Source organism: Panulirus ornatus, chromosome 5, assembly GCF_036320965.1.
Source record: "Panulirus ornatus isolate Po-2019 chromosome 5, ASM3632096v1, whole genome shotgun sequence".
Classification (NCBI taxonomy): domain Eukaryota; kingdom Metazoa; phylum Arthropoda; class Malacostraca; order Decapoda; family Palinuridae; genus Panulirus; species Panulirus ornatus.
The window spans coordinates 13,307,809-13,333,125 of NC_092228.1; the positions used below are offsets into that span (position 1 = coordinate 13,307,809).

At 38.0% G+C, this 25,317-nt stretch overlaps 1 protein-coding gene across 13 annotated transcripts in view; it reads right to left on the minus strand.

Annotated features, from left to right (window-relative positions):
* Positions 1-2,838: 2,838 nt before the first annotated feature.
* spri (Src homology 2 domain-containing protein sprint) overlaps positions 2,839-25,317 on the minus strand; it is a 558,675-nt gene continuing 536,196 nt past the window's right edge. For all 13 annotated transcript variants that reach the window (XM_071661634.1, XM_071661630.1, XM_071661633.1 and 10 more), the window contains 5 exons: positions 23,064-23,255; positions 18,436-18,567; positions 13,549-13,806; positions 6,646-6,838; positions 2,839-5,518 (listed from right to left, as the gene is read on the minus strand). In XM_071661634.1, coding sequence (XP_071517735.1) covers positions 5,394-5,518; positions 6,646-6,838; positions 13,549-13,806; positions 18,436-18,567; positions 23,064-23,255 — 900 coding nt within the window. In that variant the 3' untranslated portion in view covers positions 2,839-5,393. The remainder of the gene's footprint in view (positions 5,519-6,645; positions 6,839-13,548; positions 13,807-18,435; positions 18,568-23,063; positions 23,256-25,317) is intronic.

Here is a 25,317-nt window from a genome sequence, read left to right on the forward strand (position 1 = left end):
GGTGGCTGATTCATGTGAGAAACTGCCGAAGCTGGTGACTGAGTTTGGTAAAGTGTGTGAAAGAAGAAAGTTAAGAGTAAATGTGAATAAGAGCAAGGTTATTAGGTACAGTAGGGTTGAGGGGCAAGTCAATTGGGAGGTGAGTTTGAATAGAGAAAAACTGGAGGAAGTGAAGTGTTTTAGATATCTGGGAGTGGATCTGGCAGCGGATGGAACCATGGAAGCGGAAGTGGATCATAGGGTGGGGGAGGGGGCGAAAATTCTGGGAGCCTTGAAGAATGTGTGGAAGTCGAGAACATTATCTCGGAAAGCAAAAATGGGTATGTTTGAAGGAATAGTGGTTCCAACAATGTTGTATGGTTGCGAGGCGTGGGCTATGGATAGAGTTGTGCGTAGGAGGATGGATGTGCTGGAAATGAGATGTTTGAGGACAATGTGTGGTGTGGGGTGGTTTGATCGAGTAAGTAACGTAAGGGTAAGAGAGATGTGTGGAAATAAAAAGAGCGTGGTTGAGAGAGCAGAAGAGGGTGTTTTGAAATGGTTTGGGCACATGGAGAGAATGAGTGAGGAAAGATTGACCAAGAGGATATATGTGTCGGAGGTGGAGGGAACGAGGAGAAGAGGGAGACCAAATTGGAGGTGGAAAGATGGAGTGAAAAAGATTTTGTGTGATCGGGGCCTGAACATGCAGGAGGGTGAAAGGAGGGCAAGGAATAGAGTGAATTGGAGCGATGTGGTATACCGGGGTTGATGTGCTGTCAGTGGATTGAATCAAGGCATGTGAAGCGTCTGGGGTAAACCATGGAAAGCTGTGTAGGTATGTATATTTGCGTGTGTGGACGTATGTATATACATGTGTATGGGGGTGGGTTGGGCCATTTCTTTCGTCTGTTTCCTTGCGCTACCTCGCAAACGCGGGAGACAGCGGCAAAAAAAAAAAAAAAAAAAAAAAAAAAAAAAAAAAAAAAAAAAATTTCAGACCTACAACACAGCCTTAAAATCTACTTTAGCTCAATTTTTTTTAATACATATCCTTTACTTTTACATGTATTTCTTTCATTAGCAATTCATTATTGGAATTCCATTTGAGGATCATTGCCCTGATTTATCTCCACCACCATCTCCACAGAGCAATCTATGCATTAGTGCAATTAGAATACTTTGGCTATTACAATGCTTGATTTGAAGCCTTCAGGATTTCAGTATAATGGATTGAAGCCAAAATCATTTCTACAAGAAATATAATTAAGATAGCATGCCTCCGTAAGTTCTAAATGAGTGTCTCTCTGAGCTAACTCCAATCTTTGCTTGCTTATTTCACCTTCATTTAAATACCCAGACTTTCTTCCACTTGGAAGCATGCCTTTGAATAGTTCATTCTTATGAAAGTTGACCACTCTAACTCCTCCAACTACTGCCTTCTTGCACTTATGTTACCTCGTCTTTAAAACTCTAGTCCTAAACTCACTTTCTCAAACACATAGAATCTTTCCTAAGTGACTCATCTCTGGCCCTCCTCTCTTGGGGATTTTGGTGGATGTTTTGTTGTAGCCCCCAACATCTAGGCTAATGACAAGATGTGACATGGGTCTTTGCTTAGAAAACTCCATTTCTTTTGTTTCTCTACCTCTCTCTGTTCTCTAATGCATAGTTTCCTCTCTAACCATTTCATTGCAATAGTTGTCAATGGAGCAGCTTTCCCCTCCTATCCTATGAACAAAGGTGTTTCCAAGCCAATGTTCTGTTCTATTTCCTACTATCTTCCTTCTCACAATAACTACATTCACTCTTGTACTAACAAATCTACTTTACATACTTTAACTAACTTTCCTCCCCTGCTCCCTCTAATACTCATTCATTTTCTCATACCGAACATATTTCCTCTCAATTTGTTCCTGTACAATAACTCTTGAGTGGGGAAACAGTAACCGTGTTAAATCTAAAAGTGCCATGATGCAATTTCTTCAAACATATCTAAGAATCATCCCTTTCCCTCTCTAAATTTCAAAGCACAATTCAACCCTGTAATTATATAAACATATTGGGCATAATCCTATCCTCCAATCTAACATAGAAATTTCATATATATATAATCACAAAATATGATTCCCAAATACTGGAAAAGTTGTACAGATGTCATAATTACTTTTGAGCAGCTATTTCATATCTACAGGGGTTATACTCACACATCTGGATTGGATCCTTCTCCACCTCTTTTATCTAGATTGGAATAAAAAGCCTTTCAGCTCATTAATTCTCCTTGCATCACCACTCTTCTACCTTCCCTTTCTGTAGGCTGCAGTGCTGGTGCTCTCCATTCTATGGGTATTATTTTAGCCACTGTTCTCAAGACCTGTCTGTATGTGTCCCATCTCTCAAGACTTGGATCTGATGGATGCATTTGGCTGCTGCTTCCCAGTTTCTGTGTAGAGACCAGCCACTAGAGGACTGACTGTTGTAGTACTTTCCTCTTCCCTCAAATAGATAAGCTGTAGATTTTTTTTTTTCATTTTTTCCTCTTCATATTACCTTTCTTCTTTTAAGTCACTTCTAAAAACAATTTTTCTTTCATTTGAGATGACCTCTGGCTCTGGCATATATGAAACTTTAAACAGAGGTAGGAAATATCAGATTGTCATGTAACAATGGAAGACCAATCTCTCATGGATCATTTGATGAGGGTTGCCAATTAAAAGTTAATATAACTTGTAGTTCATGTTTCACATTTAAACAGTTTGCATCTCAATGATGTGCATGATTTAAGTGATAGGCTGTGTGTTCCTTACCCATCTAATAGAATATGGAGTAGAGCTTTTCATGATACAATAAAATATGAACCAGTGAGCCTCTTTATTTCAATTTATAGACATCTTAAAAACATTTTAGTTAGATGGTTCTAATATATTCCAATATGCCAGCACATCTTTAATGAAAAGATCTGGATATAGACAATAATGTTTGATATTAGTACTGTATATAAAAAGCTTTAATGCAACTACAGTTACCAAGCAATGACTAGACATTGTACGCAAATGTGGTCACCCATGAGTTTGATACAACTTTGTTTGGACTGTAAAATATAATTCCTAAGATTCTGGTGGTGATGACATTTGTTACTGGCAAACTAACAAAATACTGAAGCAAAGATACACACTAATATCTAAAAAGGTAGGGTACATGGTAATCTAAACTGAATTTTGCTCCTAATAAGCTGACAAATCAAACACATGGGTTACCCTTACACCAACTCTTGACACAGCCATTCAGCATTATTTGCAAAGAGTACTTTATATACAAAAAGGACACATCAGATTCATGTCTACCACTAAGCAACACCAAGTGTGATATGGTTAGAGTTTATTATAAAAGTAGAAAATCATCCACCATTTCATGTGAAAAAAAAAAAAAGGAGTGGGGGAGCTAAAGCCTTGATTGGTGCTACATGTGACATATCAGTCTTCAAGCACTGAAAAAAATATGGAAGAGAAAAAAGTTTAAAATCATGAATGGCACTGTATACATGAAATATAAATCTGTGGTAAATTCTATCAAGTACAAGAAAACTATTCCATTATAATGCCTGCCTCGCACAGCAGTTTGTTGATTCTGTACTACAGTAAGTCACATTTAATTTAATATTACAACCCGAGGACCCCATTTATGGGGCTTCTGCAGCTTCAAGGCTGCACTACAATCAGCAGCGGGGAGAGGAGAGACTCCTTTGGAGTGAGAAGTTCTTCAATGAGATTTTAATCCTTTTAGTCCATCAACAATGATGCAACCTCCCTAAGGTGACTTTTCATTTGCAACATAACTATGTGCAGGTGGAGTTTGGTAAAACCCCACATTAATATAATGAATAATGAAATAATTCAAACAACTATTTCCATATGCTGAGTGAGTAGCATTATGATAAACTAAAGTTTCATAAAAATATGTTGTTTTTCCTGTAATCACTTCTTATAATGTATTTACAATAATATGCCTGAGTATCCACAAGCCGCTGTCTATCCTATCAATATTCATTACCACAATGCAGGCCTAAAGCTACCATATTGAGCAAAACTAAGGCCTACTGTTAATGGTAAACTATTTAATGAACAGAAGTTTGCTCACTCTTTGCACAGAGTTGAAGGAAACTCAAGTCTACAAATTTACAATAATCAAACAATTACAATTTGGAACCACAGAATAATGTTGAGCACACATTCCATTGTATAGGTATCTCCTTACCTTATTACTAGACAACACATCACACACACTGAATGAATACTTTGAAACTATATTTGCTTGAGGTAACTAAAACTTTCATTAAAGTTGTGGCAACTTTAAATACAAAGTCTTTCAACATAAGAATAGTTTTAGAAAATCTAGCTTTTTACAATGTCTGAAAACTCAGGCTAAGTTTATTCTAATTAGCTAAAGCTAACCTCCATTACACCATTTCTGAGACATTGCTGGGTGTACACTTTCAGGAAAGAGGGTCTAGCTTTAGTCTTAGGTATATGACTCGACAAAGTGGCTGGTCCTGTTTGCACAGAAAAGTCAAACTCCTGCCAATACTACCTAGCAATTGGATTCAACCTGCAGCTCATGAGCTGAGAATGTTGAACATGACTCTGTCTATCAGTATTAAAGGGGTAAAAATCCAAAGTCAAATGTACAATAGGCAATGTACACTCAGCAGTGTTTAAAGGTGCAAAGACATTAGCCTAACTCTGATTTTAATCCCTTTTCATGTTAAAATCAAGTAGCCTAAAAGATGAGATTCATGAATTATACACATATCTTGACACATACATATGAACATTATGTACAAAAACAAAATACATTAGCAATAAATGCATGACGATATCGCTGTCTTACCTATTAACACAATTTTCTGCACCAAGCCTTTGATCTTTATCACTGCACCGGGTAGGGGTACACTTAGAATGCAGGAGAATACCTTGCAGTTTGAAAATGTTTAGTCATGTATGCAATGAACACTTTCAGCTCTTCTGTTTTAGAGATAGAAGTATATCTTGCCATCTACTTTTGATTGTTCTGTATCTATGTATCTATGAGAGATACAGTATTTTTCTGAAATTCATTAAAGTTAAATGCCCATTTTCTAAGCACAGCAGAAATATCTGTAAACTGTTCACTGAAGTGCCTCTCAGGGTTATATAAAAAATTTCTGTAAATATAAAGAATAAGTTGCTGTACAACATTCATCAACTAATAACATTTTTTAGTTTAAATTTTGCTACCATTTCATTATTTCAACTGCTACCAGAATATATTACAGGGTTTGTTTTTCTTTTAGAGTTGATGAACAGGATTTGAACATCTTTGCCCAAGGGTCAAATCAGATCATGTTTGGTAAAAATACACTGATTATTTGATCATGATCAGGAGAGTATAGGCCATGCAATTTTTGCATCAATACGCTTGAATGCAAAGGTGCAGTGGAAGCCATGGGTGGTGAGATCTGACTTCACTTTGTGTGGACACTCACAGTCTGTCAGCAAACTCTCTGAAATAGTAAATGGAATTAGAATCACAAAATTAACTTGAACATATACATAATCAGTTACAAAAAGTAACATTTAATCTTAACTCTTAATACTATATTTTTGGGGACTGCAATGCAACATAGCAATTCTATCAATAATGGTTTGTGTGCCAATTATGGCCTATACCATGTGGTTAGTATGCCAATTACGGCCAATAAAAACATACACACAAGCCAAAATAATGCTAACAATATATCAGTTTTCCTATTAGACACTTTCATTACCAGTATCCTAGACAGAATGATGGTAATTCCCTTAAAATTCTTATCATAATGTTTTAGGAGCCATGACATACAGTTCTTGAAATCTAGAATGTGGGAGATGTACAGGTACTAAAATGTCAGGACAGGTTTCAGAAAGTCACATCCTCAGTTCTAAGAAACATTCCATGTGGTAGATATTTCAAGACTTTTATCCATTTCATTACAATCCATGCTACTGTCTGATACATTAACCTCTCAGATAATTTCAAATATATTGCTTTATAAAGTCACTCCTCTTCCCTAACATTTAATAACAAGCCATAGTCATCAACTACTGCTTTAACATTCACAACTTTTGACAACTACTGCTTTAACATTCACAACTTTTGACACTTCTACTATATTTTCATATATCTACCTGTTCACTTTTCCTGCCTTACTGATGCAGGATCAGTGATGACCTATACATAACCAATTACTACAAAATGATGACCTATACATAAAATTTTTAGTGCTTTTGCATAATTCTCCTAAGGAAGCATGAAACTTAAGTCAGTTTTCATCACTCTCTCTGCATTTCATTTCTACAAAGGCAACAATTAACAAATATATTTACTTTCTTCCCACTTCTCTGTATGTTGGCTCATCCCTGTGCATTTCTTACACATCAGTGTTGACAAGGAACTTAAGATTATTTATTAGTGCTCTCAGTGTTGTTCCTAAGATTATCTATTAGTGCTCTCAGTGTTGTTCCTACATCTCAAAAAACTCTGCCACATATATTATGTCCGGTTCATTCCAGAGACAGCAACCTGCCCCCTTTATACTACACAGCTCCAATTCACTCCAACCCTTGCTTACTTTTCACCTAGCTGCATACTTACCCAGACCATCCACAAGTTTATAAAGACCATAGTCCTGGGGGTTTGTAACTCTCATTTTGTGAGCCATCATCTTGCACACCTCACGTGTAGTAGTGGCAGGTCGAATAGGCAATGTCCGTGTAACTATGCTACCATTCTTCTCGTCTGGGATAACAATCTTCATGATACCTTGATCAGATACCACAGATACATCCTGTAAATTCATCAGTAATTATACAAGCATATCTTTCAAAAAGTACAGCATATCCTAGTGCAGAAGTCCAAAGGTCTGGTTTACCCAAATGACAGTAAATTTCAGAATAACACAATTAAGGAACTCTGATGGGAAATTCATAAGTTTAAAATAGTCAAATAACATATTGTTTTCTTTCATTCTGTACAGTAGGGGAGGGAGTTTTACACTCAGTGAGCTCCTGAACATTCTCCACCATCATACAATTTCTTAAACTTGCATATGCTGTCTGCATTAACCATGTCCCCCATCATTTCATTCCCAGTATGTCCTCTCAGTAAGCATATGTAGACTATGAACTGCAAGTACTGAAAACTACAAGAGCAAATGAAACATTTGTAGGGGAATCCTGCATAATTATTTGGTCATAATCTACAAGCCATTGGGTGGTGAAGGCACTGAGGCACATGTGGGAAGGATAGTTGTTACTTGAGAAGGAATATACTTTGGGAAAATGCTAGTGGGGAAACAGGAATACTGGTCAAATGTCCCACATAACATCAAACTATTGTCTGGAAGTTTCTTTAATAATAAAAAAATAAAACATATTACCTTTCACAACAGAGACTGAATATAGTCTGTAATGTGTTTTGTAATGTTTACCTAAAAAAAAAAATAGTTTACATGAAGATTGGCTTCTTTCTGTAATGAGACAATGTGAGAGGATGTGATGATTGGCTGGTAACCCTACACTATATACAATTCAAACTCTACATCATTATCTTACATAGTTTCCAATCCCTAGACCACATCTTCTCATGTTTCAACAACATCCCTCATTGAAACAAGCAAAAAGCACATACCAACAGGAAATAATACACAATTTAATTCAAACTTCTACCCGCATACTGCAAACCCCATTAAACAAAGAAACATGTTCTGAAAAATAACTCTTCATCAAGAGAGTCCATGGAAGAAATCCACTCTAAACAACATAACCTGCCCAATCACTGAAAAAGAAGCACCGGGCATCATGGGGTGCAAAGAATCTCTGTGTTTCTGCCTGACTCTACTGCCAATGAGAGGAAGGGCTGTGGCAGTAGTAGTACTAGCCCCTCCCATGACCTTTCCCTCTCTTTGAGATCTTTTTCTGTTCACTATACCAACATTCGTGGTCTCTTTAGTAACCTTTCCTCTGTTGAACACCATCTGTCTAGTATCTCTCCTAGCATCTTACTTCTCTCTGAGACACAGTTATCTAGTGATGTTCTCACTAGTCCCTTTATCATATCTAACAATGACATCCACCCGTGATTCCGGTTCAAAGGTGGTGTTTGTGCTTATTCCAACACAAACACACCTGTTGCATGCCTTAAGGACCATGAGTCTCCAATCTTTGATATTACATGGCTCAAGGTCTGTCTTCCTACTACCACACTTTTCCTGTGTTACCTATTGCCCTCCTCATTCTATAAATTTTATATACTTCTTCAACGATCTAAACTCCTACCATGAGACTGTGACATCCACTCAACTGCAAGCCGAGATCCTCTATCTTGGGGATTTAAATGTTCACCATAGAGAATAGTTGAATTCCTCCCTTATGGACAATGGAGGGATTGAAGCCCTCACATCCTTCATCATCAATGATTTAGAACAAATCATCTCCCACCCTACCCATATACATGACTGCTGTGACCACTCCTAATACTCTGGATATGTTCTGAATCTATAGTCCATCCCTCTGTAAACACACAATCTCACCCCCAATTGGTTTACCTGATCCCACTCTCATAAATATATCTATTCTAATGGCACGTCTCCCTCCAATAGCTCCTTTTAAGTGCAAATACTGGCACCTGAACAAAGCTGACTGGAATAACTTACGAAGCTTCTTTTCTGGCCTTCCTTGGGCAAATTACTGTCTCTTATGGGGTGATGCTTCTGTCTCCACCAAATGCATAGCAAAGGTTATTCTTGTGGGGATGGACGCATTTATCTACTCTTCCTCCAAGATGACTTCATCATCCAATCCATTATTCAACCGTTCCTGCTCTGAGGCCATTCAGACAGGGGATCAGGCATATCAGCTTTGAAAAACTCTCCTTCCTCTGGCTCCCATTCAACCTATCTCACTGCCAGTAATCACTGCAAGCATGTTATCCATTAGGTGAAGCGTTACTTTATTCAAAGGAAGTGCGATAACCTCTCTTCATCAACCACTGATAGGTCTTTCTGGTCTTTAGCTAAGGGCATCTCTAACAACTTTTGTCACTCTACCTTTCCTTCACTTTTCAGTTCCAACAGTATTATAGTAGTATCTTCCACTGACAAAGCAACTCTCTTTGGTTCCCATTTCTCCACTAACACCCCTGATGCTCTTACTAATGCTATGCCTCTTCCCGTAATCTCTTTTTACACTGTCCGAAAAGCATTTTCTTCTCTGGACACAAGCAAGGCTTATGGTCCTGCTGGCATTCATCCCCATGTACTGAAAGAGTGTGCCCCTGAACTTGCACCTGTGCTGGCTTGTATGTTCCATTTCTGCTTAACAACCAAAACTTTTCCTTCTTGGTAACACTCATTAATACATCCCATCCTTAAGAAGGGTGACCGTTCTGACCCCTCTAACTATTGTCCTATTGCTTTGACATCTACCTCCTTCAAAGTTTTTGAATCCATCCTCAGCTCTGATATCCTTAAACATCTTGAAATCAATCACAGTTTTCTCTCTGATCACCAGTATGGCTTCCATAAGGCGAGATCCACTGGTGATATTCTTTCCTATCTTACTGATGTCTGTTCATCATCCCCGAAAGATTTTGGGGAGTCACGTATAGGTGCCATTGACACATCTAAGGCTTCTGGCAGGGTGTAGCATTAGGGTCTCATCTCTAAGCTCCCCTCTTTTGGCTTCTCTCCCTCTCTTCACTCTTTAATATCGAGCTTCCTCTCCAGCCAATCTATCCCTGTGGTTGTTGATGGATCAGCCTCTCCCCTTTTCTCTATAAACAGTGGTATCCCTAAAGGTTCTGTCCTGTCCCCCTACACTTTTCCTCCTTTTTTTCAACAATTTCCTCTTCTTGACAAATAATCCAATGCACTCACACACTGATGACTCAACAGTGCATTCATCCGCATCCTTCAATTCTGCTCCCTCTTCTCTCACTAAATCAGCATCTTGTCTTGAAACAGCTTCTTTAATAAATTCAGACTTGGACAGGATATTGCAGTGGGATACACAAAACCTTGTTAAGTTTAATGCCTTCAAGAGCCTAACTTCTACCCATCTCAATCAAAAACTCCTCATAACTCTTGCCTCTCCTTTTACAGTTGTATAATTCCACCTCTTGACTCAGTAAACATACTTGGTATTACTGTAACATCCATTCTTTCTTGGAAACCTCACATTACAGGAATAGTTAAGTCTGCTTCAAAGAAACTTGTTGTCCTGTTTAGATGTCGAGACTTCTGTTCTGAACAGTTGCTCCATTTATACAAGGGACTGATTTGTCCTTGAATGGAGTACTGCTCTCAAAATTGGGTGGTTCTAGCTCTGTATCCTTACTAGACAGTCGAGTCAAAAGTGGTCCGACTTATAAACTGTCCTAGGCTAACTTCCAAACTTGACCCCCTTGCCCTACACCACAATGTTGGTTCATTTTCCCTCTTCTGTAGGTATTACTTTGGTTTTTGCTCCTGAGAGCTGGCTGTTTGTGTGTTCCCACCACTAGCTGGACCACAATACTCAGCAAGCTGCTGCATCACATGATTATTGTGTGGCCATCAGCTACTCAAGGGTGGGCTGTTTTGATACCTGCTGCTTTCCCTACCCGTCAAAGCTTTGGAACTCTCCCTTCTCACGTCTTTCCCAATACCTAAGACCTGGCACATTTCAGAAGACAGGTCTTTCACATCCTCAAAAGTTCATTAATACTTTCCCATGTCTTTTCTTTTTCCATTTCATAATTCTCTCTGTGTTTCAATTAAGGCCAAGCCTTGATGTGGACTTTTGTCTGTGATTGGGACCTTCAACACAAAAAAAAAACTTCTGTAACAAAATGAACCTCATGACAAACAGCTTTCAACTCTAGATTACAAGGCATTTTTTACCATACAAACTGGTTAGACATTCATTTACAAGCCTTTTCAGTTTTCTACCCAACAATGCTGGTATTGTCCTCACTGGATTGGATTTGCCCTTTCATTGACCAGTATTTCAATAATAACTTATATTTGTGCACCGACTAAAATCAGTTAAAAAATGCCCTGACATGGAACAAACAGCTAATTCTCCCTTCACTCCCACTTGCATCTCAAAGTTTTGAATAATTTCCCTGCTGACAACATACCAAACTTCCTACTAATCCATCTTAGTTTGTTTACATCACTTCCGGTCTGACATTGCCATCACCTACCATTCCTGACCTCTGTGTGGTATTGATGGAGGTTTCCATACTCTTTCCTCATTTGGTGTCTCCCATTTTTTGCCTTCCAATTATATTCATGCTTTTTCCCTTACTTTTTTGGGGCTGAACACATCTGAAGATCATACTGAAATTTCAAATTGCTTTAAAGTTTCTTAGCCTAAACAAGTACCACTTGGCTAGTTGACTCCAAAGCTCCCTTCCTCCCTATACTATGGAAACAGGTATTCATACATGAAGATATCTAAGCAATAATCAGAATGACAAGTAAACATACACAACACTGATATTCTGAAACAAGCAGGGTGTAAAACATACAAATACAGCAAGTGAATGACTTGCTCAGTCTTGGACAAAAGGGAAAGCCGAGTGGACTGTTTGTAGCTGGACTGCCAGAGAGCATTTGATGCTATAATGATTGGATGGCTGAATAAAAAGCTAGAACATCAAGCAGGAATAATATGGAAACTACTTCAAAGGTCACAAAATCATCTCAGTAGGAGGGAATAAAGGACAAATGTTAGAAGAGTCTTTTCCAAATGGGTTTAGGCAACTAGCGAGGAGTGCCACAGGGTTCAGTTCTGGGGCCATTATATTTCTCAATCTATGCAGGTGGTGCAAAGGTCATGAGAGAAGTGAAAAGCAAGGAGGATTGCATCAGCTTATGTGGGGGGCCTACATAGACTCGGAGGATTGCGTTAGCTCATGTGGGGACCTATACAGACTCCAAAGTTGGTCTGAAACAGGGTTGATGAAATTCCATCCAAGAAAATGTAAAGAAATGAGATGGGACAAAGTGAAAGATGGCCTCAACATGATTATCATCTAGCATGAAATAACAGTCAGGAGTCTGTGACTGAGAAGGAATTGTGAGTTGACACTGTTCCTAACTTATCTTCAAAGTCCCATATTAGGAGAATACTTGGGGAGACAAACTGTCTTCTGGCACATATCAGAACAGCCTTCAAAGTATATAGGTAAGGAAGCTATTAGCAAGCTATTCATATCCAAAATAAGGCCAAAACCAGAATATACTTCTCAGGTCGGTCACTACACCTAAAGAAGCACAAACAGCTGAGAAACAAAGTCCAAAGGAAGGCACCGAAGATGATACCAGAATTAAGAATGCTATAAGTTGCAGGGGAAGGCTGGAGGCTTTAAACTTACCCACCTTGAAAGACAGAGGAATGAGTGGTAATCTGATCAACCTTTAAGTTTTTTGAGATCAACAACGAGGACAGTTCTTCAAGAGATGTAGGTATAGGGCAACCAGAAGACATAACATGAAATTAAAGAAGAAAAATCTTAAAAAGGATGTAAAGTAATACTTTAATAAAATAAGGGTGGTGGATGAATGGATCAGAGGGAATGAAGGAATATGTACATAAATTCAAGAGGTTGTTCACAAGGAGAAAATGTTCAAGAGATGGGCTCCATGTGTGTAAAACTCCCTCCACATACAGTACAAATTTACATCGATGATGGCTTACTTGCAGATATATAGCTTACTTTCCTACTACTAGGCTTGCTGGCTGATAAAGATCTTACTTTTCTGCTGTTAGGCTCACTGGCAGATAAATGACTTAAAGTCCTACAAGTGCTGTGAAATTCATTGTAATTCTTTATTCTCATTTGATTATCATACTTTGAGACAAAATTATCTTGTCAATCCTTAAGATCACTTGCCTAAAATAAAAATAATATATTGGTGAAAGCCTAATCACATGTGCTATTAAGACTATTTTACCAACATTTGGAGTCAGAAATATAGAGTATGTACACTAGAGATCAGGCTCATCCACTAAAATGGAATTAAGAAATATACAAATATTTTTGTAAATGTTTATCAATATCCTTCATGGTGCATAATGTGCATATACTACAAATGAACAACATTTAGGGCCTAGATTAGGTATACAAAGCACTTTGTTATGGTTATGATTTATTGACAAAAATGTGTGGGCTCATGTTTCTAAAATCCATAAAATTCCAAAATCTGATTTTCAAATTTCAACCTGTAGTAGTAATAGTAGCAACACACTAATAATGTATTGTTAATGGTGATTATGAAGGGAAATCTTTCAAATAAGATAAGGAAAATCCTAGTACATAAATATGACACACTAACACTATAGATTACTGCTAATATTGGGTCTGTGGTAAATTCACATAAAAAGAACTGAAAATTCAGATGCATTATTTCAGCTGAGACTTTCAAAATTAATATCACAATACATATGTTATCACATGTAAAAAATCATGAAAGGCAGATATAATGATTTATCAGAAAATATCATACTATACCTGTTTAACAGAATCAAGACTATTTCCTGGTGAAGACTCAGGAGATGGGGAAAGATTCTTTAGTGCATGGATGGCAGAATGAAAAGCTTCAAGGTAGTAAGAAGCTTCGCCAGATGAAGCACTGGGCAGAAGCAAGCCCCACATGTAGTCTGCCTCCACCTCTGCAGACACCATGCCTGAATGACTCAGTACCCACATAATCATTGGAACAAGGTCATCAGCATCTCCTGAACCAGCAGTGTCGCCATTCTCATACATCTAATAGAGAAGAAAGAAACGTGTTGGTTTTAATAACTAAAAAAAACTTTTCTCTATGAAGCAGTGTCCTGCAAAGATACGAGGTTCTCATGGAAATATAGGGTCAGGACCTTACAGCCTTCACTGTTCCTGCTGAGGATGTACTGGTTTTGCCTATCCTTCACTATACATCAAATGATGGTAGTGGCATCTTGACCATTTTGCAATCTGTCAAATGATGATAGTGGCAGCCTGATCATTTTGGGCCTGCTTTTGGCCACTTTGAGACCACTACAAAGATCATATCTCTGACCTACTCACTCTTGGCCAACCATCAGCTCAAAATTCACAAAAGGAGCATCAAACCATAAGTAGTAGTTAGTACAGTGTTGCTCCCTAAACTGTTCCAACAAAGATGTGTGTAAGCAAGGTAATGCCAAATCACTGATTAAATGGGGGGAGAGGTGCCTCTTCAGGCAAGTTAATGGATCATCATCCCTATATTGTTAATCCTAACATAAACCCTGCCTCCTTCCTTCACAGAACAGAATGCAGTCTAATATGATTATCTTTCTGCAATATTCACATAACTGTGCTATGTCAATTATCATGCACATAATATTAGTGCATTATTGGACTAGTGGTAGTAACCACAAAGACCTATATTACATGTTATACAGTTCTTTATATACTGTATTTACCAGAAAATAAAAATCCGATGTAGGCTTCTCTTGCTACTATAAAAGAGTAAGAATGGTTACTGGGTCACAGTACCCTCCCAATGGCTCATACATGGCTACCATACCTCCTGTCACAATGCAGTCTACAGTAAAGTAAAATTACCACAAGAATTACATCAAATCATCCTACCCAGTGCATTACTATTTTTTTCTTGTGTGTGTCTCAAAGACCATGCATAGGAATAGCAGCAATTTACCACTAATGGCTGGCCACTTGCACCTGGCAGGGTACAACCCACATTTGATGCTGAAATATTTTCTTATAACTTAAGCCACCTGCAACTAGTGAATAAGTCATAGGGTACTGGGAATGCTAATGTCGTGGCCAAGTGAATAGTGTGTGGAAATATAGGTCACTATCGGTGAGGGTAATAATGGAAATCTTTATTGGTATAACAGTCCTAACAAAGTTGTGTATATGAGAGGCATGGCCTCTCGACATGAAAGTACACAAGAGGGTGAATGTGAGAGAAATGAGAGGTTTAAGGACAATATGTGGTATGAGGAGGGTTTATCAAGTAAGAAATGATAGGGTAAGAGAAAGAGATGATAATAAAAGCATGGTTAAGATAGCTGAAGGATGAGTGAGGAGATGCTGCCAAAACAGGTGTATGTGTCTGAAGTGAAGGTGACAAGGAGAAGGAGAAGGCTGAATTGGAGATGTAGGATGTTGTGGAAAAGGCACTGGGTGCCTGGGACCTGAACATGCAAGAGGGTGTAAGGTATGCATAAGATAGTGAACTGGAGCGATATGGTAAACATGGTACAAGGTTCCATCAATGTACTGAAGCAAGGCATATTTGGTGGTCAAGAGAAACCATGGAAATGTCTGTGGGTCCTGGTTGTGTATAGGGGGTTGTGGTTTTGGTACATTAAACATGACCACTGAGTGGAAATTAGGAAATGAGGTGACTTCTTCATCTGTTCCTGGTGCCACCTTATTAGTGCAAACCTTGCTAATGTGGGAAGTGGCAAATATGTGTGAAAAAAAAAAAAAAAAAAAAAAAATATATATATATATATATATATATATATATATATACACTTGGTAAAGTGTGTGAAAGAAGAAAGTTAAGAGTAAATGTGAATAAGAGCAAGGTTATTAGGTACAGTAGGGTTGAGGGTCAAGTCAATTGGGAGGTGAGTTTGAATGGAGAAAAACTGGAGGAAGTGAAGTGTTTTAGATATCTGGGAGTGGATCTGGCAGCGGATGGAAACATGGAAACGGAAGTGGATCATAGGGTGGGGGAGGGGGCGAAAATTCTGGGAGCCTTGAAGAATGTGTGGAAGTCGAGAGCATTATCTCGGAAAGCAAAAATGGGTATGCTTGAAGGAATAGTGGTTCCAACAATGTTGTATGGTTGCGAGGCGTGGACTATGGATAGAGTTGTGCGTAGGAGGATGGATGTGCTGGAAATGAGATGTTTGAGGACAATGTGTGGTGTGAGGTGGTTTGATCGAGTAAGTAACGTAAGGGTAAGAGAGATGTGTGGAAATAAAAAGAGCGTGGTTGAGAGAGCAGAAGAGGGTGTTTTGAAATGGTTTGGTCACATGGAGAGAATGAGTGAGGAAAGATTGACCAAGAGGATATATGTGTCGGAGGTGGAGGGAACGAGGAGAAGAGGGAGACCAAATTGGAGGTGGAAAGATGGAGTGAAAAAGATTTTGTGTGATCGGGGCCTGAACATGCAGGAGGGTGAAAGGAGGGCAAGGAATAGAGTGAATTGGAGCGATGTGGTATACCGGGGTTGACGTGCTGTCAGTGGATTGAATCAAGGCATGTGAAGCGTCTGGGGTAAACCATGGAAAGCTGTGTAGGTATGTATATTTGCGTGTGTGGACGTATGTATATACATGTGTATGGGGGTGGGTTGGGCCATTTCTTTCGTCTGTTTCCTTGCTCTACCTCGCAAACGCGGGAGACAGCGGCAAAAAAAAAAAAAAAAAAAAAAAAAAAAAAATATATATATATATATATATATATATATATATATATATTATCCCTGGGGATAGGGGAGAAAGAATACTTCCCACGTATTCCCTGCGTGTCGTAGAAGGCGACTAAAAGGGGAGGGAGCGGGGGGCTGGAAATCCTCCCCTCTCACTTTTTTTAATTTTCCAAAAGAAGGAACAGAGAAGGGGCCCAGGTGAGGATATTCCCTCAAGGGCCCAGTCCTCTGTTCTCAACGCTACCTCGCTAATGCGGGAAATGGCGAATAGTATGAAAGAAAGAAAAAAAAATATATATATATATATATATATATATATATTCCTAGGAATAGGGGAGAAAAAATACTTCCCACTTATTCCCTGCATATCATAAAAGGCGACTAAAACGGGAGGGAGTGGGGGGTTAGAAATCCTCCCCTCCTGTTTTTAGTTTTCCAAAAGAAGGAACAGAGAAGGAGGCCAAGTGAGGATATTCCCTCTAAGGCTCAGTCCTCTGTTCTTAACACTACCTCGCTAACATGGGAAATGGTGAATTGTATGAAAAAAAAAATATATATATATGCATATACATACATGAATATACTATGTTAGAGGAGATGAACCCGAATGCTCGAAGGAAAACAAAGCCAAAGGGGAAGAATTATTTGGATAAGTCTTAAGGGTAAACTGTGGTTTATAGCTTCAGGACCTAACTGTGGGTATACATCCAACTATCAGGTCCTAACCAAGGGCTCCTGCAGCTACAAGGCTGCACTACAGTCACTAGCGGGGATTGGATGAACTCCTTTAAATCATGAAGTTCTTTGATGAGATTGTACTCCATTTCACCAGCTGAAGATGACAAAACCTCACTAAAGGTGACTTTTCACTTGCAGTATAGTATACATACATTAAGTATCCTAAAACTTTAACATTATCCATTCTCTAGATAAATCAACAATATATATGTACGGAGAAGAAAAAAAAAAAGCAGGCAAAGGATACTCATGCATAAGATGGAAAAAGGCCAGTCAGGCTGCTTCTGTGCCCCAACCACTAGCTAGACCACGCAATACTCAGCAAGCTGCTGTGTCACATGATTACTGTGTGACCACTGGCAACTCAAGGGTAGGCCGTTTTGATAACTGTTTCTTTCCCTACATCTTGAAGCTTTGGAATTCTCTACTTTCTCATGTCTTTCCCAATAACTATGAACAGGCACATTTTAAAAGACAGGTTTTTCACTTCCTTCAAAATTCACAAATACTTTTCTCTGTCTGTATTTCAATCAAGGCCTGGTCTTGATGTGGACTTCTGTGTGTGACTGGAGCCTTTAGTATATGAAGAAAAAGATGTCTTGTAAGTGCACAATCCTCAAGAAACCTTCAATGTCAGGTGGCCAAGTGAGTAAGCTGATGATCTTATCTCTGACTGAATGAAGGCAGGCTGCCACAACAGTAGTTAGGAAGACAGCAAAGGTTGTGGAAAACCTGTTCATCCTCACCAGAATGAATGATGGATGGAATGTTCCAGCCCTGTTTTTCAATGATTATCCCAAAGAATTTCTCATGCTTGCAGGACAGACTGCTGGGGGTAAAGAAATGTTAGCATCATTCATATTTACTCTGGAGGTTCAATGAAATCAACAAATCTATAAGGTGTGCTGACAAAGGAAAATTTATATATTACTGACAAACTGGACAGCACAATTACAATATGAAATAAAAAAGGACCTTTTTTTCACCTACATTAACTTTGTTTATAATTACACATGAACAGTGAAACAGTTGCATGAAATCAATTAATTAAAGTAATATTCATCGCTCAAATAAAAGAAAAATAGCCAAATCTACTGATTCCAAGTCATCACATAATTGTAATGGAATATTTACTGGAGTACTTGCAATATACATCATATCTCCAATATTATAGCATATCGACTTTAGTGCTAGATTCATGGAACCTAAAATACAGCACTCACAGCTTGATAAATGTGCGAAATGGTAGCCAAAAGAAATTCCAGTTTTTCTCTTGGGGCATACACTTTCTGCATTCTTGTTAAGAGACTGCGAATGTTTTCGAGAGAATTTCCACTTGGTGGTGACAACTCAGGCTGGAAAAGGGAGAATAGATTACTTGGTACAATCATATATGAACAAAATTTTCATGTTAAACCTACATAAATCTTAAATGACTGAAAATGACAGTTGATTCAGGTCAGAATTTATTGCCTGTTTTATCAATTCAAGACAGAACTTGAGTAATTTCCAACTGCACCTTGAATAGGACCACACTGACAGATCATCAGGATGTTTCCTTTGGTAGGTAAGGAAACGGATCAGATAAGCCAATGAACTCCAAAAACATATAACTTCTCTCCCTTCTTGCCATTTGCTATCTCTATCATATGACAAAAAAATTAGTGATCAGTTGCTGCAAGATCACAAAACCCTTGTAAGTGCATAGGAAAGGTAATCTCTGCATTTAAAACAGGTTTACAGTTCATGTCCTTCAGTCATTTCTAGTGGTGTCTGCATGAGATGGCATGGCATGAAAGCTAAAGGTAGATTATCCAAACTGAAGTCATATCAAGTACTACTGTAGCACATTCAACTAGTAACATGTAAGTTAAATAGCAAAATGCCTTTGAGTTTAATCATTAACACCAGTGATTCAAAGATTAAATGGGGTGTTTGATGCCAACATTCCTTATGAAAGCTACACCAGTATCTGAATATCAAAAGGTGCAATTGTATATCCTAATTTTCCTATGAAAATCTAAATTGCCAAACGCAGGAATCATAAGATCAGTTACAACCAAACAGGGCAATTAGAAATTATTCAAAGAGGCAACTACTTGCAAACAAAACTAATTACTAAACAGATCTTCACTGAGATGAATATGTTTTAACATGTATTGTTAAGAGACAAGATCACAAAATCTTGTTCCTTGAAATACCTATGCATATAAAACAATTAAAAGAAATGACAAGAGTAATGGACAATGATCAATATTAACATAGGCATATGTATCATGCCTAGCTAACTCTTTTATGTGAATCAGGTATGCAATAAAAAGGTGCTTGATACCTCCCCTTTAGAAGGATACATACGCTAGATGTTACTTTCAACTGTGTAGAGTCACCTAATTGCTCAAACAGACCTAGAAGGCTGAAATAGGGTCGTAGTTTCTATACCCATGGACCATGACTGATGAACATTCTGAACTGTAAAGAGAGACTGTATCCTTCTATAGGCTAGTAGTGAAGTTTTATCAATTACCCTTTAGAATCTGGGGAAAGGATGCTGAAGGGTTTTGGATATAATATATTCTTACAGGAAATTCCAATCTATCTACAGATCTTTTTCAGTTAAAATTACTATAGAGATGAGCATACTTATTTTGGCATAAAAAAGCAGCTTGCCAAGCATCTGAAGTCTTCAACCCTCTAGATTGGATGACAGCATTATTGAAGAATATTGTAATATAAATCAGTTAACCTTCAAGTAACTGAGTACCATAACTTTTTTAGTACATTCTGAAATCCCTAAAACTTTGAGTCATATGGGTCTTGCAATATTACACCCCAACTGCATATCAGAGAGGAAGTTAGCTACCTCTTAATAAATTTCTTTATTTTCTGTAATTTTCATATCTAAATAATCAATAGTTCATGTTTGATGGAATAATGGAGAGATTTGTGTACAAAATGATATACATAAAACACAATTTACCATATTATCTATACAACAGATATTAAACAATACATTCCTGCACTCACTGGCTGTTCCATCTCTGCAAGCAATTTTCTCAGCTATTTCGGAATGAAGTGTTATGTAAAAATATATTTTACTGTACCCTTTAAAGAGTGCAAGATGAGGAATAAATTCCAGTGCTCATGAGATAGTATGTTCTGGTGCTTACTAACTGTTCCACTTTCTCTAATATCTTTTTTCATATCTCAATTATTTTAGTTCATGGGCAGGTAATATCCTACCGAAGAATTCTGTGGAGACAAAACGTATAAAAAGAATGTAATTTACCATATCATTCACAGATTATATGGTGAACACTGTATCTGTGCTCATGGATATTGGCTAGCTCCATCCATGCTATAACACAGGAAGCCTAAAAGCATTTACAATGCAATCTCATATCAATAAATTGATGCACCAATTTTTGGCATTTTCTGCTATGATAACATATGTAAATCCATAAAACTAAACAGTTGCGATTTGGTTTGATGCTCTGCGTGAATCCAATATAACAGGAAACCATACAATACACACGCCTATGGAAAATGACCAGTTGTTTCCAACTTCTACCTACTGTATGCATTTGTACTAGTGGTAGCCTGGCAACAAATGATAAAGATATGAAACAAACAATGAAGCAATAATGACTATAGACTTCTGTACATGTTAATGACACTTTCATGTATGATTTCCCAACAGAGGAATTTTCCCCTCACAGTTTATACACAGAGAGAATGAGTAAGGAAAGCTTGACAAAGAGGATATGGGTCAGAGGTGCAGGGAACGAGAAGTGGGGAAACCAAATTGGAGGTGGAAGGATGAAGTTAAAAAGATTTTGAGCAATCAGGCCCTGAACATAAAGGAGAGTGAAAGGCGTGCAAGGAATAGAGTGAATTGGAACGATGTGGTATACCGGGGTTGGTGTGCTGTCAATGGAATGAACCAGGGGTTCATTCCATTGACATCTGGGGTAAACCATGGAAAGTTTTGTGGGGTTTGGATCTGGAAAGGGAGCTGCGGTTTCGGTGCATTACATATGACAGTTAGAGTCTGAGTGTAAACGAATGTGGCCTTTGCTGTCTTTTCCTAGCGCTTCCTTGCATGCACACGAGGGGAAGGGGGGTGCCATTTCATGTGTGGTGGGGTGGTGGCAGGAATGGATAAAGGTAGTATGTATGAATATGTACATGTGAATATATGTATATGTCTGTGTATGTATGTATACGTTGAAATGTATAGGTATGTAAATGTGTGTGTGTGGGTGTTTATGTATATACATGTGTATGTAGGTGGGTTGGGCCATTCTTTTGTCTGTTTCCTTGCGCTACCTTGCTAACCTTGCTAACGCGGGAGACCGACAAAGTACAACAAATATAAATAAATAAATATATATATATATACAAGTGGATAAAGGCAGACAGTATGAATTATGTACATGTGTATATATGTATATGTCTGTGTGTGTATATATATGTGTACATTGAGATGTATAGGTATGTACATTTGCGTGTATGGACGTGTATGTATATACATGTGTATGTGGGCGGGTTGGGCCATTCTTTCGTCTGTATCCTTGCGCTACCTCGCTAACGCGGGAGACAGCGAAAAAGCAAAACAAATAAATGAATAAATAAGTGGATGGGCCATTCTTCGTCTGTTTCCTGGCCCTACCTCGCTGATGTGGAAAACAGCAATTATGTATAATAATAATACAAAAACAGCCAAGTAAACTTTTACCTCATAAAATAGTATAATATATGTTTTACAAAGAAGATATGTAAATCAATTCAAGAATAATCAATGCACCTCCTACCCCTCCTATGATAGTACCACTAAAGCTTTGCTTGCTATTTCTTGCTCATCTTCTCTGGTTTCATTCTTCTGTAGTTCACTATAAAGTCTTAAAAACAGTAATTGCAGATAAATTACCATTAAACTGTTAACCACTATGACTATTACAACAAATTTCTGCAAAAAGATCATCCTAATCCAACAATCCTTCACATCTTAGAGGCAACTGATGGCTGGCCCAAGTCTGAGAGTGTTGCCAGATGCCTAAGAGTTCTACTTGGATAAAACAAGTAAATTCAAATTTGAAATCTGAAAGGCACAAGGATTCCATAAAGTTACAACTTTGCTCAATCAGACTTCTACGGATGATCTGCAATATCATGCGCCTTCTTGTGAGAAAGATAATCAAGCAATGTAATCATCTTCTTATCAAGGAGATTTACATGAAATCAAAACAGGAGCTTTACTACGGGCATGAACCAGAAGGTTTTAAAAAAGGTGGAAAAAGTTATATTGGAAAAAAAATTTCTGCTGACTCAAGCAAGGAGCAGGTCCCCTGTTCAGCTAATTTGGATCCATCTAAATCCTTAAATGGGGAAGAAGTTTCATCTAGAACCTGTGGTGATTCAACTGGGTAAAATCCTTTAACTTCTTACTATACACCAAACAACCTCATACATGAGTTTAGTACACAGGTTATGGTGATGTCCAAGTTCGTGGCAACAGACAGTATTTCAGAATGTGGACAGCATGCTACTAAAATTCTGAAGCATGTACTGGCAACTTGAAGCAGTGACCAGTTCTGTATACTTCCCTGACAGCACCTTCCTGGATGCTGAGATCAAACCTAGATCTCTAGGAATGTCCATAAAAAGGGCTAACCCTGTCCTATGGTCCCATCTTTAGAAAGGGTTACCAAAAATATAGAAAAAATAAAAATCCTGCTTTTATCAAATCCACAGAAAACAATTTTTTCTACAGCAAAAAAAAAAAGGTAAAAAAGAGGTATAACAGTGCAACATGCTGAACAAGAAAGGGCATCTAGGTTTTCTGGCTACTCACCCTTATTCCAAGGCGAATGTATGGTTGTGATCTTGTGTATTTCATATTGATAGCAAGTAACTGGATTGATCCATTAGCTGTATATGCCTCCACAAAAAGTTTATTTATGTGAGTCCACAGAGGACGAAGTACAAGTCGAACCAGAACATCTTCCAAGATGGCATCCAGGTTAAGGAACTCTGTGGCTTTCAGCTGTTAAGAGAGAAATTAACAATGTTAATATGAAGAAAAAAAATTACTAATTTACATAAAACTGCTCTAAGACCTCTCTGAGAAAGAGGCCAACTGCACTACTTCCAATTTAGGGAAATGGGGACTTGTTTGGGGTGAAATGTTCTTTGACAAGATTGACTCCCCAAAATACAGCCGCACCAAAGATGACTTTTCCCTTGCAATATAACCTCAAGTATGTGAAGTCTAATAACATCCAAAGAAAATTTAATCTTGCATATGATTGGAAAAAAAAAAGTTGCCTTTTATGGTACTGAAAAAAACAGTATTTCCCAAATGATGATTATTTTTCTTTGGCCACCTCTACATGCTATATGAGGTAAACATACTTCTCAAACTGTGATCTGATAAGGATGCATTTGAAAACACTCCTGTAACTTTCAAAATTTCTAACTTTCAATCAAACTTATAAGAAAATTGAGGTGCTTTTGGCATCAGCTAAAATTAATCCAAATTTTAACGTCAAATCCATTTTTCAGTAGGTGTGCAAGGCCAACTATATTAAAAAAAAAGTAAAAATACTTCTTGCAAAACACTAAAATTAAGGTTATTCTCTCATGCATCATACCATCTGACTGCAAGGTGGCAGTAGTGTCTGTCAGGTTGCAAATCTTTAGACCTCTCACTGTGTTCTAAGAGCTTTGTTTCTGATAGTGTGGAGGCTAAAAAAGTAAGCTCTCAGGTTTACATTCAAACAACGAATCAAGTTCAGGTTTACATTCAAACAATGAATCAAGTTCTGCCCACAGACAAACTAAAGAGGCAGAAGGCTGGGGTTAGTTTCCGACTTGTTTGGGAGGAGACTGTCATTGGCATTATCATCGTTCGTGGCTTCAAAGCTCTCCCCACAAAGATTCTGTGCACATGCTAAAATAACCATGACTTACTCGTCATGGTCAGGAAAACTTACAAAGCAGGAAATGAAGTGAAGCAGAAATTACCTAGGGTCTTCTGATCAATGACAGACCATGATTCAACAATACAGTGCAAACCCTTCTTAATGTTACAATTGCACCAGTACTGCTCTATCAATGTGCCAAAGTTGTCCTCTATTATCTTGAACAGCTGCTTTAAGATGTAGTGGAGAGCCTTAAAAATATTTTAGATAGGTACTACAGTTAGATCATCACTACACATCTTGAAAATATGGTACAGATTTTACTTTTTTCATCTTTCCTCAAAAACATGTTGGATGGGTAGTTTATGAGATAGCTAGAGTGGCTAAATGCTTCATCAAGAAGAAGCAATGGACGCACATCAAAGTTTTCCTTGTGGCAATAGGTTTTCACCTTATATTGTCGAAAAAGACACACCTGATCCAAACACTCTTGTAACACTTCCAGACAACAGGCAGGTGTCATATCTGGCTTCCAATCAGATCTTATAGGTGAGCATTGTGGTATATCATCATTGTCTGATCTTGAAGTCTCCCAATGTAATGGAACCATAGGAAAGTCAGGTTTTCAGAGGTCTTGAAACATTGTGCAAACCACTCATCCTTATTCAAGGTGTAACAGGGCAAGTGCTTCCAATATAGCTCAGTCTCATCCGCATTGCACACTAGTTCTGAACTGTATCCACTCTTATCGATGATTCCTGCTAAGTCTCCTTTGATCTTTTTGGTAGTGTCAACTTCTGTGCTCTATAAACTTCATACTGTAAAAGCTGTATTAGCATTTGAAACATTCTAATCCCTGTCTGCCTGCATTAAATACCGTGTCTAGGTTTTCATTATATTACCATTTTTTCCTCTAAATCCTATTATAGAACAACTTATTCTACATCTGCAAGGGCAATCACACACAACAGCTACCCAACCTAGTATAAACACAGACTAACACAAGGAAAAAACATGTAAGCAATGAGCAGGACCTGCAATCTACTGTATCAGCATAGGGAAATCTAAATAAGCACTCACTAATTTGCGAAGCAGTTTGCTTTGCTTATGAAAAATTATGATAAATATAATTTCTACTGACTTACAAATCACAATTCTGTAAATTTCTAACTGATGGGGAATTTC